The 17,269-nt window shown below is 38.9% G+C and overlaps 1 protein-coding gene across 2 annotated transcripts in view; it reads right to left on the bottom strand.

Annotated features, from left to right (window-relative positions):
• Window positions 1-4,276: 4,276 nt before the first annotated feature.
• PLPPR5 (phospholipid phosphatase related 5) overlaps window positions 4,277-17,269 on the bottom strand; it is a 45,615-nt gene continuing 32,622 nt past the window's right edge. Inside the window, exons 4-6 of one of the 2 annotated variants that reach the window (XM_054638313.2) lie at window positions 16,605-16,781; window positions 15,010-15,129; window positions 4,277-6,481 (exon numbers count right to left, since the gene is read on the bottom strand). In XM_054638313.2, coding sequence (XP_054494288.1) covers window positions 6,449-6,481; window positions 15,010-15,129; window positions 16,605-16,781 — 330 coding nt within the window. In that variant the 3' untranslated portion in view covers window positions 4,277-6,448. Of the gene's footprint in view, window positions 6,482-9,928; window positions 10,079-15,009; window positions 15,130-16,604; window positions 16,782-17,269 lie in introns of those variants that run through there. The other variant, XM_077182184.1, reaches the window with a different exon arrangement.

Below are 17,269 nucleotides of genomic sequence, written 5' to 3'. Positions count from 1 at the left end.
ATAGAGGTAACCAGACTCCTGAAGAAAAAGTCCATTTTATTCATTAAAATGCAGTTTACAGCTTTTTACCCTCACTATGGAGGGAAGCCAGGTCACCAGGCAGAAAATAAAAGGCAGCAGCATAGTGTCCAATGCCATGGGAATATCAACTTCTCTTAATCTGACAAAGAACTAAGGTTCAAACAGCCCACAATTATCTGAACCTCTAAGCAAAATGTTAACTGAATGAAACATATACACTATAAGCAGGCAGCATTCCCACAGGAGACCCAGGATGACAGAATTCTGTCACATAATCAGCTGATATCAAGTCTCCCTACTCATTTGGTTTCTTTCCTGAAAAGACACAGCGTAGGAAATCTCTCACCCTCCAACTGACAAGAAATAGTTTGTTTAGTCTTTCTATTCCTCCTCTACCGGGCTGGTGCTCACTGGCTTTGAAGCGACTCCACAAAATACACATCATACAAAACCAATGGCATTCTATGTTTTTCTTTGAAAGATATATGATCCAAGCCAACATCCTTACAGTGTTTTCTCTAAATTCTCAGGGGACCAAAAAATAAAGTATTAATCAAAGAAGATCTATCACCTTATCTTGGTAACACTGTAAACTGTTGCCAAAAGACAAGGGTCTTTATCTTCTTCCTTGAGTTTTCTACTAAGATTAGCTTCCAGTCCCCTGTCTTCAAAGAGAATGAATGGGAATTTTCTTTTGTTTTGCTAAATGAGCACTTTATTCTCATCACATCAGACTTATTTTTAGAATATTTGACTAGAATATCTGTCAGTTGCTATTTTATAAATAGAGGTTGCTAAGGAAGGAACAGTAACTGCATTTCCTTAAGCAACAGCAGCAAAAGAATATGAAACAGCAGATGATTTCTTAGCAGAAACAGCAGACTAAAAGTAGCATTTTTCTTCTACTGTGAAGAAAACAATATTTTTTCAAAAATACAGAAATATGATCCCTATAGTTTTTCTTTTACAGGTGTAGACACGTTCACTCCCTTTTATTTGCCTACTTCAGAGCAATGCTAAGAATTCACAGCTTAAGGTTAGTCACAGCTTGGTAGCATTAAAGACTGCCACCAAGACTACAAGTTCCCTGTACTTGCAGAACGTATGTGTTTAGGTTTAATTTTGGTATGTAGGAAGAAATTGGTCAGAAAAAGGATTTGGTTTCTTATTTTTGTTTATTTATTTTGCTATGAACATTGCCAGATGAGAACATGGCACCAAGAATTTGGTTTTGGGGACCCAAGCTCTTACTGGGGATTCTACACCCCCATTTTAGAGGATGGATTCAGTAATTCTTTAGGAAGCTGACTGCTACACACTGTTCTGGCTATAGTCACTAGGGGAAGATACTAAAACAGCAGATCTACTCTAGGGAAAAAAAAGAGAAAGGCTTGGGACTTGGCGACACAAGAGACAATTCAGGACAGTTTATCTGAATTAGCTAGAGATTTGCTGTGGATTAGTTAGAATAAAATAAAACTTCTGGGTGCAAACTTTTGTTCAGAATTAAACTATCCTACTTAAACTAGATTAACCTTCCAAATGTCTTACACAGCCAGTGACAACAGACCAGGGTAGAAGGCCTGAAAGAGTATCTAACATGTTCTCCTGATGAACACAGCCATGCTCCCCTTCTGCCTCATGAATATCACATCTCACAATAGAACATCGTAGCAAGAGCTGACAACTGGAACAGAAGAAACTGAGTTCAAGGACAAAACAGGCAGAGAACTGGCTGTCAGTTCTCAGAAACCATGCAGCTGGAGCCCAGGCACAGGCCAGTTACAGTGCTGGCAGCTCCAGCAATCACCAACTGCCTGCAGCATGGGATGGTTACATGGCGCAGCACACACCACAGCCTATGTCACAGTTCAGACAGCCAAAACACAGAGTAACATCAATTTCAGAAAGCTTCACCCCATTACAGAGTAACACCTTACCTCACCAGAAGGCTTCAGGCATCTGCCCATACAGAGTAACATCAGATCACTTCAGGAGGCTGCAAGTTCTGCCCTTCTTGTTCTTTGTCCCAGCCTTTTATCCCCTCCTGTTGATGCACGGCACCTGTGTGCCCTCTGTTCCCTTTGGTGGTTGGTCAGTGCCCCTGGGCACTCCAGGGCTCGTTGCTGTCAGTGCTGCTCACAGCTGCAGTCCATGAGGGATGAGGCTCAGCCACAGCCCCATTGCCAATTACCACCAACTGTGCACCTACAGTTACAGCCAAGTGGAAGCTAAGCCCTTGGAAGGCTTAATGACACCCCACTTACCTCCAGCTTGACTAGGAGAGCATCAGCAGACACAGGGGACAAGTTTCATGCAGGATATGCTGTACTTCCTAGGATTCTCTACAGAGAAAGAACAAGCTCCAGATCTGACCATGGAACAAAGTACCTAATCCTCTGTTTTGGAAGGGAACTGAGGCTTCACTATAAGGCAAATACAGGCAGCTTACTATGAGCAACAAACCTGTTGGAGTCATACCTTGGTCTGGCAACTTGGCAAGTGCTCAGCAAAAACCAGGCTTATCACAGTCACACGAGGGCTTCAATTCCCACCCTGGCAGGGTCTTTCTGGGGTGTTCACAGTGTCTTCTTCCCCAAACATCAGGTCAAACCTAGAAACTCTAAGAAGTTTTATCAGCCATTTTCACACAGGAGAGGATGACAAAAAGGCAACACTTACACTGGAAAGTCCCTAGTGGTCAATAGCACTATTAGTGTAAGGTGTAAAGCTTTCACAACCCTAGGCATGCAGCAGAAGTTCAAGTGGCAGACTGTAAATACTTGCTTTGCTTGAAAACCAAAAGCCCTAGAGAAAGTGGAGGAGAAGGCCAAAAGCTGAAGCCATACTAGGTTCTCCTTTAGCTTTCCACTTGTCCAAGTGAAGACCAGGCAGCTGCTGGCTCCAGCTGCAGTCATGCTTGTAGTGCACTTCATCATCTGTCCAGTCTCTCAGAGGTGCTTGAGGGGAGAAAAAAACTGTTCATGCTAGTGCACAGCAGGAAAATCCGATATGCTGGGGATGAGGCAGCTGTCAGAGGCAGAGCTGGGTAAAAATGCTCCTGATGTGCCTGGAGGGAGGTGCTGCAGGGCTGAGAGGTCTGGAGGTGTGCTCGCCCTTCCGCCTGCAAATGCTCCTGAGTGTCCCCAAGGCTGAGGCTATGCAGATGGACAGGGATGTGTTTGATCAAAACAAAATCACTTTATCTGCTCCTAAAATGTAATGCACTCTCCTTTCTGATGGCAAGCCTCAGAAATACCAAAATTAGACTTCAGAAGAATATAAAAAGCTCCCTGCTAACATAATGTGCAAATGGACTGTTGCACTTACTGTGATCTTGGGCAGCAATAAAATTAGAAGGCCACAGCAAACAGCAAAGAAAATTGCAGCTAAAAAATACCAACACTATCCTTTTTTAACACATATTATTAAAATGAACGTTTTTAAAACTGAAGAAATGTGAGCCCGGATGCTATCACCGTATGTCTTACGCAGTTCCTGATTATACACCAACAGCAGAATCCATATAAGACAATCTAAAATGGTATGGATAGGAGCCCAGCTGGTGTCCCCATATGCCTCAGAAATTCCATTTTTAGGAACACAGCAGCATATAACATTAGGGATGCTTCTCAAACATCTCATTTATAAATGGAGCAGAGCTGTTTCACTGAAGTACACACAGAAAAGGTCCACAAGAATAATAAAATCAGTTGCATTCAAAACCACTGAAATGGTTCAACCACACTGTTTCCAGTAGGAACCACTCTGTACCAGAATATTCCCTGAACGAGGCATGCTTGCTCATCACTGGGATTTTTTTAAAAGCAATCACCAAAAAGTCATTTTAGTACAAAAGTGCCAACTTACTTTTGTTTTGGCAAACTCTTCCTACTCAAAGCTTTTTTGAGTTCAGAATGGAAGAGCGAATGCCCAAACTTCAGGGCAATGGAGAGCTACAGATGTGGGAGGGCAACTTCTGAAAGTCAGTCAAAGCAGTGTCTGGAGCTTGGCTGCTCCACATTCTGGGGAGAGTCCTTTCCCAACAGGCTGCAGACTGCAACACAGCTCTTCCTCTCATGCTTTTCAAGTTCACCAGAACTACTTCTAAGGGTAGGCCCTTAACTGTGGGGATTCTTGGTTAATTGTGAGAATATGTCACCAAATGCAATTCACATAAAATCACAATTTCATTACATGCACATCATCAACCAAAATATATGTAAAGCAGACAGCTAAAAAAATACACTACATATGAATGAAAAATTATTTTATTTAAAAATACATTATACAGCAGAGTGTCTCTCTTTTTGTTTTCTCACTGCTGGTTCACAAAGATAGTATGATAATTTTAACCCAAATATTTGACTGGGAAAGATCCTGAGAAAGAGACCAGTTACAAGCTGATGATATACAGTACACTGAAAAAGAGTCATCTCTTTTAACATAAAAGAATCTCTTGGTAATCTTATAAATCAGATATAAAAAATGCAGATTTGCTACCATGCAAAAATGAGTGAACATTTCATTTAAATCTGCACACAGAGAAATCATTAGTACCTTGGAACCTAACTAGCTAGACTAAGAGCAGGGTGAGTTTAACACGGTGATACAAACTTTGGATCTACTACAATTTTGTAAACACAGTTGATAGTCTAATACAGGTGGATTTGCAATCACCTAAATAACCTAGCTGTAGCTAAGGACTCTATTCTAGGTCTTTTCTCCCCACAGATATATTTCTTCAATCTCTTAATTCTCAGCTTAGCACAATGACTTCGTGGCATATGCTCTATTGCACTCAGAGATGACTTGGCCTTGCCCTGTTTGCCAAGCACTCTTTAGGTAGTTGTATTTTAGTGAAAGCAGAGGTTAAAACATAAAGTAAAAGCAGGCATTACCTGATGACTATGTGAGAATGCACTAAAATTCATCATAGAAACAACAGACCTGATTCTACATCCTTGTGTTTCAAACATACTCTAACAATGATTAATGCACAGGAAATACACTGAACTCTGGAAAATTTAAGGCCTAAAATGCTCAACAGCCTGCAATGACCAATTGTATTCTCAATGTTTCTATAATGATAGCATTTTATCAGCTCTTGCCAGAGGGACACTGTCTGGCACATGTTAAGAACGTCTTCAGTATTTACAATATTCAGATCCATTTGGTGCTCAATTTTTATAGGACAACTTCACTATGAATAGTCAGCAAGACTCTTCCAAAGGCGGGGGCCTAATCTGAATATTCACAGCAATAACAGAGATATGGTAACATTGGCAGATGTTGAAGAAAAATCAATTTGTCAACACCATGCAGGCTGGCAGAGGATTTTTTTTTTTTCTTTTTTTTTAAGAATATGAGCCTCAAACACAGAGATAAAAAGCTTTGTAGAGAGAAAGTCTGCCTGCCCTGGTCACTTAGGCTGAAAAAAAAAAATTAAGTGAGTCATTTTGGTTTTTCCATGAGTCTTCCATGAAAATGGAGAGTAAAAACTCAAATGAACTTTCCTCACTAAGCTGGTGACCCTCTTCTTATCTTAGCACCCATTCTCCCAGCATAGTATCAGGGAGTAAAACAATCATGAGAAGATGCAGGCTGCCTTGAGTAATTTGTTTAAATGATTTATGAATAGCATGGCTTCCCATCAGATATGCTAAGCTAAGAACAGAGCCCTTAACCTTTCATGGGATATCATTAGTAATAAAGAATATATCAAAGATCAAACTCTCTAAATTATTCTCACTTCTTTTAACCTAGATACATATATGTCATCCAAGACATTCAAGAACTACAAAACAACAATTCAACTACAATTATGTCAGGAAAATATCCAAATAAATAAACTTTTAATTATGATACAATACTTATTACAGTAAAAATTGGCATTTTTTTCTCTTCAAAAGCAGAAGCACCAGTCTTACATATAACATACTGTTTTGAATGATATCTTACATGGAATACAGCGTAATACAATGTGCAAACAGCATTTTCATACAGAACATAATATTTGTCTAGTTTTTATACACTGAAATTGCCTCAAATGGAAACAAGTTCATGCTGAATTAAAAATGTAGATTTTAAAAATCAAAGTTAAATCAAAATACAAGGTACTGTTGGAATAGGTACATGAACCATTGAAAACAATGAGAAGCCAAAATAGAGGGTAATGTCAGATAATTAGTGCTCAGTTTGTCCCATTCCATCATAAAAGTAAACAGTTAATATTTTCGCTAGAAAGTAAAGTGACGTTCTAATATTTAAGAATTCTTCAAAATGTTGGTATCATTTTAGTGATGTAAAAATCAAGTCAGAAATAGGACTTCTAAAAATTTCTTATTTTTTGATACACTGCAAATATCATGTGTGGGTTGTGAAAAGAGATGAAGTCCAGTGGAGTGAATATACATCAGCGTCAACATCATGTGACTTCTGCAAAGGCCGTGATGTGGTTCTACAAGTTAAAAGGAAAAACAAACAGATAAAAACCACAAAATCACACAGACAGACAGCAGTCACCTTTGTGAAAACTTTTGCCTCCTGTGTTTGAAGGGCAGCCTTGTACTTAATGACTATTGTAGGATAATGTAAATAAAACTGATTTTCACTGCAGTGCTCTCACTCACTCCCATAGCAATTCTTAACTGCTGAAAGACTGGATAGGGAAGTATGCTGAACAATCATAATCATAGAACCAATAGATGGTTCTATTATATTTTAATTTCAGATGGCTTTTGTTTGTTTTAATTAAGTTTAATTTTAAATTACATGTGAATAATTGAGTTAGCTGTACTTCTATTGCTATGTTATTCATAATTGAAAACAAAATTCCTAGAAATTAAAATGACAGTTTCTGACAGATTATAATACTCTATTTCAGTGTAAATAAAACATTAATATTAAAATTGTAAAGATTATATTCTCCCCATGAGCTAAATGGCACTGAATTAAGTCGCAAAATGCTTGAAATCAAGTGGCATTTGGCAATTAAGAACTCATATTCAATTTATATTCAAATTTTTTTTTCAGAATCACCAGTCTCCACTTGCAGTCTAAGAACATTTTCCTCTTTCCTTCAGTGGGACAATTCTTAGGAACACTGAGATGTATATTGGAACACAAACATTCTATGTGCAACTCTAGAACCCTGCAGCATCCCAAAGAGCTTGGCTACTTTTTCGTACTCAAACCTAAGCAAGTGTCTCTGCAAACACCTGAAGGGGAAAGGAACCACAGAGTGAAGTGCAGGATCCAGAGGAAGTGCATTTCCCTTTGGGCACACTGCACCCTTGACTGCCACCATTTTTCACAAAACATCAAATGGTGGAATTAGTAAAGGGAACCTTGATGTTAAGCCATGTGTTTGTTCCCAAGCACAAAAATGCACAGAGGGTAAAACACCAAGCAAAGCACTGCAAATTTCTTTTCATCACTTTGCCTCCTGGGCCCGATTAAACTCAGAAGGGAGGAGATGTGAGCTGAAGAAGAGGGCAATGTGGATAACCCGGGGAGAATGGGACCTCCCATTTTTTGCTTAAGGGAAGTCATTCAGAAAATCTCTTATCACACAGCATAAAAAATGCTGGAGAGAAACAATGTCCACCATGTAAGTTTCTATTTCTAAGTTCTTTAAACTGCCTGAATATTTGTCTATCAGTCTGAGCAGGGGGAGATAGGCAGGTATCTTTGCTTTTTCATATTAGAGAGAGGGAATTAGAAATGCTTTGATTGGAGAGCTGCCCTTTACGCCCCCATTTCCCAGCCAGGCTGGCAGCTTTGCTCCCTCTCTCACTGTGCCATAACTGTACTGAGTCCAGGGGGAGAAGCTCTCTTCCACCTCCCCTACAATATGCATTTTAGCTCTAGCAATGTTCTTGCTGTATTTCATGACAGCTTTCATAAAAGAATACTACTTAACACTTAACAGCAAGCATCTTATGTATATTCTTCCCAAAACCAGAATTTATGTATTTTAAATAAAAAACCATTATTAAACCATGCCCAGATTTTTTAAAAAGCATTAGGAAAAAAAGAAGTACAACTTTCTATGAAAACATTTTCAGTAAAAAACAGTAACAAATGTTATTGGTTGCAGATTTTTATTCTGCAGAAAAAATGCATAATTAGACTTCCTAAATTAGAAAAAAAAAATCAACTCCATTTTATTTGGCTGGCCAAATTCTGTTTTGAGTATACAATACAGTGGGCAAACTCAATGACTCTGGAGTTGCTGTGAGGCTATGATGACATTTTCTTCACAGTATTAATTTTCTTTATTTAGACCTCAGAAGTCATCCTGTCAACTTAAACTATTCTCAGCCTAAAATTATTCACTTTTTTCTTAAGATGGTTTAAAAATGAAGAATTGGTGGGAAAAAAAGAATTTCTCTTTATTTCAATCAATTCTTTCAAGTCCTGCTATGTGCCATCCCTGTCTCTAAGTGACACACATTTGTCTGTGATGCAGAGAACCAAATGCTCTTTCATGTGGCATTAATTCAAGAGTGGATAATGATTATTTAGGGAAAGGAAAATGTGGTTCACACTCCTGCCAGCTATACTTCCAAAATGAGCAGGTCACCATCCTGGGAAGACATGCAGAGCATGGGATATAATAACACAGAAGAAAATCTTCCTTCCTCAATAAGCCCTCAAAGAGAATTTCTAAGCTGCTGATCATGGACCTATTGATTTGGACCCTACTGAAGGCCTGTCAATTCATTTCCAATGGACTCAGCAGGGTGATGCATAACTAGGTCAAAACTAATCACTTGCTAACGGCAAGAATCACTGATACACATTCATGCAGCTGTCTGGTTACTCGTGCTTTTTCATGCTACCCTCTCAGGCAAAACTACAAATAAGCCTTGCTGACACTCTGCAGAAAAAAACCCAAACAAACAGCATCCCTCTGAAATAACTACATTTCAACTCTTTTAATTCTGCTTCGATTTGCTGTGACAAGGGTCAGAGTGAGATACTAACTACTGTCAGCAAACAGATTCACACAGATGCAGGAAGAAAAGCAAAAAACCATGCATAAGACCTCAGCTTCTCCAATTCCATGGGAATTTTTTTCCCTAAAGTTCCCTAAAGAATCAGAAATGCTGAGGGTCTGCTCAATGGCAGCAGTCTCACAGGCAGGCAGACCAGCATTTGTACCATCTCTTCTAAGAGGACAGTACCAGGCTGGTGAGCAAAGCATGCATCATAACTGCACTCTCACAACACTAACAAAAAAGGTAAAGCTAAGGGCTAAGCCTTGAGTGCAAGTTTCTGGGGAAAATGATCCACAACTGTATAGCTTCTGTTAAGTTTTAATTAATTTCTGTTGATAAGCAATGCTATAATATCAAAGCATTGAAAAAATACATTAAACTTTTTGTGATTTGCAGTTTTCATTATATATATTAAATATTTTTAGTTTGGGGTTTTTTTTACTTTGTTCTTATCAAGACAGTTAGAAACATTCAAAAATAGTCATCATCCTAAAAAGAACATTCTTCCCTTTTTGAAAACAGGACTTTGTAAAATTGTTTGCAATTTTTCCCACAGTAGAGCTTGTTAAAATAGAAAATACTACTGTAGTACCTTAGGCAAATGATAATTGATCAAGCAATAATAACAATAATGTTATCATGCAGCTCTCTGAGTCAGCAGAGTGTACTATCTGCTTTTACTGGAGCAGTGAGTTTTGGAGCAGGTGTTAGTGCCCCACACCCTGCACAGAAGGCGGGCAGGCAGGGCAGTGCCGTGCCAGGTGCTGTGGCGCTGCACTGCCGCGCACATACGTGATTGCCTTATTGCCTTAGAGCAAGGGGTGTTATTGCCTTAGAGCAAGGGGTGTTATTGCCTTATTGCCTTAGAGCAAGGGGTGTTATTGCCTTATTGCCTTAGAGCAAGGGGTGTTATTGCCTTATTGCCTTAGAGCAAGGGGCTCGCCGCGCTCCGGCCCCCACAGCCACGAGAACAGCCGAAGGATGCGCGCTTTGAGGGAGGCTCCTTGCAAAGCATCTTCTTGGCTGTGGCTAACGCCTCGATTCTGTAACACCTACAACATGCATGTTGGAGGAGGTCACACTGAATATATTGTTCCACTTCCCATGTTTAAGTATTAGTTTATCTGAGCATTAGATGTAGTGATCACTGTTTGCATTCAATCAGAAATAACTCTTGTACAATCCGTCAGAAGCAGATTTCAGCAGAAGAGTAGGACATGAATACAAATTCAAATCTTTGACATTGAAACAAAACTGGTTATGATTTTTTATGAGCTGACTGTCCTGGGTATGTGTTTGTGGTATGTGTGTGAAGCAGTGTTGTATTGTATCTCCTTTAACAGGCTGCATTACCAAGAGAGAATGATTATGCCAACAACTGCCTATAATCTGATGTAAGCACATGGGCTCTCATCAAACCATCCTGGAGAAACAAGTATGGACATCTATGAATGCTTTTGGACATCAAGTACTACAGTATTTGGAGACCTCTCAATTAAAATATTTTGAAGCATCAGAAATGGCCACAACCCTCTCCCACATCTGCCCATAGTATGGTGAGGTAAAGCATCTTTGTGTTTTGCTTTTAGCTGTGAGCTCAGTGAGAGGTGATCTCCCTGGAGAGCTACAGGGAGCAGGCCAGGCTCCCTAAGCCATGGTGCTGTGTGCACACCAGGGCACACAACATTTGAAGACTTGGCACCAACATGCTGAAGACCAAGAAAAAAAGCAGTAACACTGAGAACTAAAACTTTCTGACATTGTGAAGAAGCTGTTCTGTGTCTCGTAAGTAATCAAGATGGAGTAAATAGAAAAAAAAATACTCCCTAAATTCTGAAGAGGAAATCTTTCCCAGCTTAAAAACACTAGCAGAATTCATTGCAATATCTACATTTACTATTGCTAGGATGTTTTATCTTTGGCACATATGCAATAGAACAATCATTACTGTGTTAAACTCAAGAAGATTTCTGAGACAGTTAACCCTGACAGTCACTAAAAACTCATGTGCAACAAGAATGTCACATATTGCGAGAGGAATTCTGAACCCTTATGACCATTAAAAGTTGGAAATGACAGAAGGAGAGAGCATGTAATCTCTCTGAGTTCAGTCATGCTGGATAGTCAGTCCTACAGGGCAGTATAAGAAACTTCATTGAACAAAGAACAGCAACTGTGTTTGGGAAGATTTGGGCACTGCTGACAGAAGCAGTATGAAGGAATGCCAAGCAGAACCTTGGGGAATAAATGCAGTTTAGCTGTCAAAGACAGCATTGCCAAGAACCCACTGTGCAAATAAGTAGTACTGAATAGCTACAGAAAGCACTGATAATCACACACAGTAATTATCTCATCTCACAGGAGATGAACCATGGTGCATCTCCTAACCCAACGCTTCCTTCTGAAACCTTCTATCTCAGTATTCTATCTACCACCTCCATTAGTCCTGAAATGCTCCATGTTGTATTTGTATTTAATTTTCTCAAAGCTAGAATACTTACAAAAAATAAATAAGACTAGCAGACTCATAAGCTACTACATGATGGGTAGGAGATCTCTGTAAGCCCTGGCCAATTTCAGGTGACTTTCGCATGAAAAAATGTCAGTCTCCCCTGAAATAGGAAACATAATTTGTGACTGCACTTGGATAAAGCTGAACCTCCAAACTCTTCCAGGTACTACCCAGAATATCCCCATTTCTCAGTAATTCCTGAAAAAGAACAGAACTCTCTAGTCTTTACTGTGGTAGGATGAGAGCTTCCTCTCTGTAGGAGACTGCCAGCTAACTGAAACACCAACTGTCTTGTAAGAGAGAAGAAGGTAAGAGACAGAAGAGAAAAGGAAGCAGATGGGTGAGTGGTGAGGTTTCTTGGCTTTCATTCTTTTCATTAATTCTGAGGATGATTATAGTTAAGGTAAAAGCACTGTCTGCACTGCTGAGCAGACTGGCAAGGATCACTCAAGGAGACACTGTAACTATAGCTTATTTTACTGCATGGGCACCCGTGCAGAACAGCTAAATCATCTGCATGTACCACAATGCAACAAAGTGCCATGCAAACAGTGATCTAACCTTGTCACCAAGCAGCAGCAGCAGCTCAATTCAGAGTATCACAAGAACTTATGCCTATTTAAGTGCACTTAAAACATAGCTAGACCTCCACCAGAACTCAGACAGTGGCAGCACAGTGAGCACGCCAGGAGCATTTGCTCTCCAAGCAGAAAGCACTGGAATAGCAAGTAGCAGACCTGGAAACAGCAAAGCAATGTGCTTCCAGGTCTGTATGATGTATCATGTGCTTACACATTTACAGGTGAGTTAACTACAAAATAGCAATGAGTGGGGTCCTATCTGGCAGGCATTTCTAATGAAATCATTCTTTAAGGCAGGAGTTTTTAATTGCTTGATTCCAGATACCTGTATAGTTACTGGTTTTTAGTACCAGTCACATAGCTGCATTGCTTCCAGCTTGCACTCCCTCAGCCTTTGATAACTTCAGACAGTTAGGACTTGTGCTACTCCCTGTAGCTAATTTCTGACAGTATCCTGTCTTTAATATTGGTACAGAAACTTGTAGACTTAAAATAAGGAAAAAAAGTTTTAAAATAAGCAAAATGTAAGTCTATGTGCATTCAGAATATTGAACTGGAATAGTCTTCACTGAAATGTAGTGAAAAGTAACTCATGTGTCTAAAGGAGGAAGAGGCAAATAGCACACGAATTATTTAGCATCACTCTCTCTCCTGGGGAGAACAAATGATGTAAAATAAGAAGGGAGCTAAAAAGCAGAGGCTAATTCAATAATTCTTGTAGCAAAGGTAGTTATTTGAGAATACCTAAGTAAGTTTAGACCTTAGTTCCCTGAAGTACTGTTCTTAATTCCTTTTATTTAAGAGGGTCTGTCTTCTATCTAAAACTTTAGATTAAACAAAAAAAATTACATTTGAAAAAAGGTAAAAATACCCATAGAAACTCAAAACCTAAAGCACTCATATGTAAGGAACTTCTTCATCAATTATTTGCTAATTCAATTTTAAACTTTCTGGAAGTCAAAACAGAAGAAAGCATTTCCAAGCAATTAGCAAAGTCTTCACCTTATTGTCCTTGCATGACATCCTCCCTGTCTGAAAAGGAACATAGGCTTTGCAACAAAGACCAAGATGGGAGGGACCTCACCAAGTGGTATCACTTTGTGGTCAGTCCCCAGTTTAATTAAAACTAATCTCTAGAGAGAAGCTGCATGACAGCAAACAGCTACTGCCACAAGAATAGGGGCTCAGAAGGAAAGAAGCTGATTCATGTAACAGAGTCCTGGGCAGCTCACAAATGGCAGTGGTTATCTTCCAGCAGAGCAAACACTACTCTTGACATCATCCTCCCACACTCTCCCCATTGCTTTCCCCACAGCATCTCAAACTAGGCCAAGTCTCAGGAAAAGAACATTGTTGATCATAAGTGAGAGGTTCTCAAACCAGGTAGAAACATGGAGTTAACATGAAGTCTTTATCCCAGGAAAAAAATTGAAAATGTCAATATCCAGAGAATGTGTATGTATTACCTATGATGGCTTTTGAGCCACAGGAATGACTTCTATTGCATGAGAGCCTAGCACGTATATAAAACATGTTCTTATTAATGTGATATGTTCCAGGCCAGCTGACAGCTTGTTTTGTTCTGACATTTTACAGAAAGTTTACTGAATGGATTATCTTGAAGATACACATTCATCATCTAAATGCTTGTTCAAGCAAATGAGACTCTGACCTCCTTATGACAAGATATCAGTGGAAGTATTTTGAAAATATTTGGTTCAAAAAAGGCATGTTAGACCATTCTGAAATCTTCTTTCCCTTCAAGGAAAGGAATAAAAAACCCAGGACTAGTAGCAATTCTTACTAAAGAATAACTTCCACCACATTTAAGTTAGTATGACAGATTGGGAAACCTTTCTTATATTGAACATGAAAAAAAATTATCATAATTAATCTGGATTTAAAATAATACCACAGAAAAATATTTTTGGTGCCCTACCCAGTGTAGAATTGCTTTCTGTTTTCAAATATGGGCATAACCCAATAGATTTTAATCAATTATGACAGATACAGTCATTAGAAAAACCTACCTTTAAACCTTCCTTTAAACTTTGCATTACTAGTTCAAAGTTTCCCCTTGGTAAAAATGTCTAAAATGTTTTCTGTATTTTGTTATGCTATCTGTTTGAGTAGTTTTTTGCTCATAAAATTAGTCAGACAATCTTACCTAACATATATGATGTTACATACAACATCATCTTCAAAAAATATAAATGATTATCACAGTAAACTAAAATAAATTTTATTGTGATATTCAAGCAAAAAGTCTTGGCATACTCAGGAGACTCTCACTAGCATGTTCTAGTCTACAATCCCATGTGCTCTGACAAGAGATCAGGGGGTTGTGCAGTTACTGTATGGCTCATTGCTCCTCTCACTTCCAAGTGGGTGCCCTGTCCTGGGGCTAGCACATGTCTGATGACAGGAGCCCCACAGGTGACACAGAAGGGACTGCATCCCATGCTCTACACCAGGCTCAGGACATACCACACACAAACAGGATAATTGCCACTTGTACCTGAATTGCAAAGCCCCTTGGGCCAGGGGTTAAACATTCTTTCTAAGCATTCTAAGAACCTTCTATGTTCTGTGGACTATCAGGCAGAGTATTAATCACATTTACTTGAGGAGCACAAGGGGAGAGGGTCACAGATCTACTCAGCCTGACTCCATGGGCTTAGCAGCAGCTATGGCACTGAAATGAAGACATGAAGAGTCTCCCAAGGGGTGTCACTGAATTTAAGTCTTTCCTTCTTTCTCTTTCACTGTTAAGAAACACTGACATAATTTTAGATCTGATTACTGTGGCACTCTTGTCAGGATAGTTTGTGATCATCCTTCCAGGAAAGCTATGTTTTATTTAATTGATTTTTAAAAAGTCAGACATTACCTTTTCTAAAGGGCTTTCTACTCTGGGTATGCTGATCATGGGCATCTGGGTCAGATTATCCAGATGAGAATGCTCATGTTCTGGCTGACGTCCTCTGAAGTTATTTACCACACAAACCACCTAGAAGGGATTTGAAGATAAACAGAATACCTAAGGAACAACTCATATTTTCAAGCTTTGATCCTGACAATTATCATTAGGCAGAAATGACACCAGCTTTAAGTCACAGCTTTACAGTAGAAACACTGAAATGTGAAGTTCATGTTTTACAGAAAATCCTTAATTAATATTTCAAGACAAATGACTTTCAAGTGATTTATTGGTACATGCATCATTTGAGAACCAAAGAAACCTCCTATCTAAAAGAAAATCCATTACTGAAGCTGCACAATAGAGCACCAAGTATTATCAACCTCATGCAGAGATGTCTTGCAGCATCACGTGGCATTAACCTTTAACTCCTGGGAAGGCCAGTGCCATTTCAGTTTTGATCAGCAAAGACTTGCTCAAATGAAGAGTAAGAAAGGGAATAAGAAGGCAAGGACCATTCCCAAGTCTGAATGTAACCTCACAGGGACTTCGTAATGTGATGTGTAACAGTTTGTGCTTCTACTAATTACAACCCTCAGCTGAGCAGTAACGTTTGCCAACTGCATTTTCTTCAAAACACAACTAAATTTGATTTCATGCTACTGGATACCTTGTGTGGAAGGGAACATTTGGAAATGCAAGCAGATGTATTTTAAAGGAGACTTGCAGCTACACTTGCATGTCTAGAGGAGTGAAAACACCTACCCCAGCCATCCCTGGGAGGGTTCTCAGCCAAGCCATGCTTTCAGATCCAAGACCTTGAGGCCAAGACTCTGTGATCCAAGAGTCAAGCTCAAAAGAGTTTTTATGGGGAAAAACATCAAAGGTGTTTTTAGTACTATTACAAGCTGCCAGGCAGACAAACCTACAGGCATTAAACAGCAGTGACTGTTCTATTCTATAGTCTTGCACTGCAGATATGAGTGAAGGTGATTAATAGATTAGAAATAGTTTTCTGACACAGACAGTAGTCATTGGCAACTGCAATTAACTATCTGGTTTTGGAACACAGCTCCAGAAAAGGAAAAGGCTAAACAAAGACTTTCTGATACAGAATAATATGAAATTTCAACATAAACCTGAATCTATGAAACACTAGCACTATGAAATAAATTCATTAGAGTTATTGTAAAGCCAGAAAAACAAATGCTACCTATTCTCTGATCAGTGTGAGTACCACTATACCGAATTTAATACTTTATCCATGAAATCATAACAATGTGTTATTCTGAGGAATATATGTTTCCTGCATGTGGGCCTTGCTGCATAAATTACTGTTTGAAATACTACAATCTGATTTATATGGAAGTCAAAAGAGATAACTGAATCAGTCCTTTTTTAACTTCACATTTCTGAGTGTATGTAAATACTACTAAGGAAACTGATGACTAATTAAAACAACTGAGGAACATGTCTTTTGTTATTTAGTTATCTGAAGGCTTTTTTAGAGATACAAACTTATACATTGATTTTTTCAAACAGAAGTGACACAGACACACACTTACCAAAAATACTGCTATAGATATTCCAATTACAAATCCTGCTATTACATCTGACCAGTGATTTCGATACTCTGCTACTCTGTTGATTCCAGTAAGGAAGGCCAAGCACATTAAACCCAAACACAGAACAGGTTTTGCAAGCCTTGTTCCTCTGGCTTTCACTGTGTTGGTGATATACATCTGAAAATTAGAAAGGAAGAAAGTGTAAGACTGATGGATGTCTCCTACTAATTGGTGAATAAAAGCTTTATATTATATTCTGTGTATTTGGTACTTTTTTTCTGGAGTGGGGGAGAGTGTAAAGAACCTAGGAGGTAGAGTAGTAGATAAAATCATCATAACCCTTTCCTAGGGATATAGAAAAAGAACCAGACTATACAGCAAAACTGCATTTTACATGAACCTGAAATGCCTACAGAAAGTCAGACAAATTGGACAATCCTATCCAATTACTCTCAGTCTATGTATTTATTTATTTATTAATGCATAGAAGTAAAGAGACTGATTTTTCACTGGGCAGTGTTGACAGTAACAGAAAAAATATTTACCCTGAAGTACTACTAGTATTATTACAAGCTGCCAGGCAGAGTAAGAAAGGGAATACATAAAGACCTTGTTTTTGTTAGCAAAAGCCTTTCTTCCTTATACACCAGTTCTTTACATGACTA

Source organism: Agelaius phoeniceus, chromosome 8, assembly GCF_051311805.1.
Source record: "Agelaius phoeniceus isolate bAgePho1 chromosome 8, bAgePho1.hap1, whole genome shotgun sequence".
NCBI classification, from domain to species: Eukaryota; Metazoa; Chordata; class Aves; order Passeriformes; family Icteridae; genus Agelaius; species Agelaius phoeniceus.
This window is presented reverse-complemented; position numbering and strand designations above follow the sequence as displayed.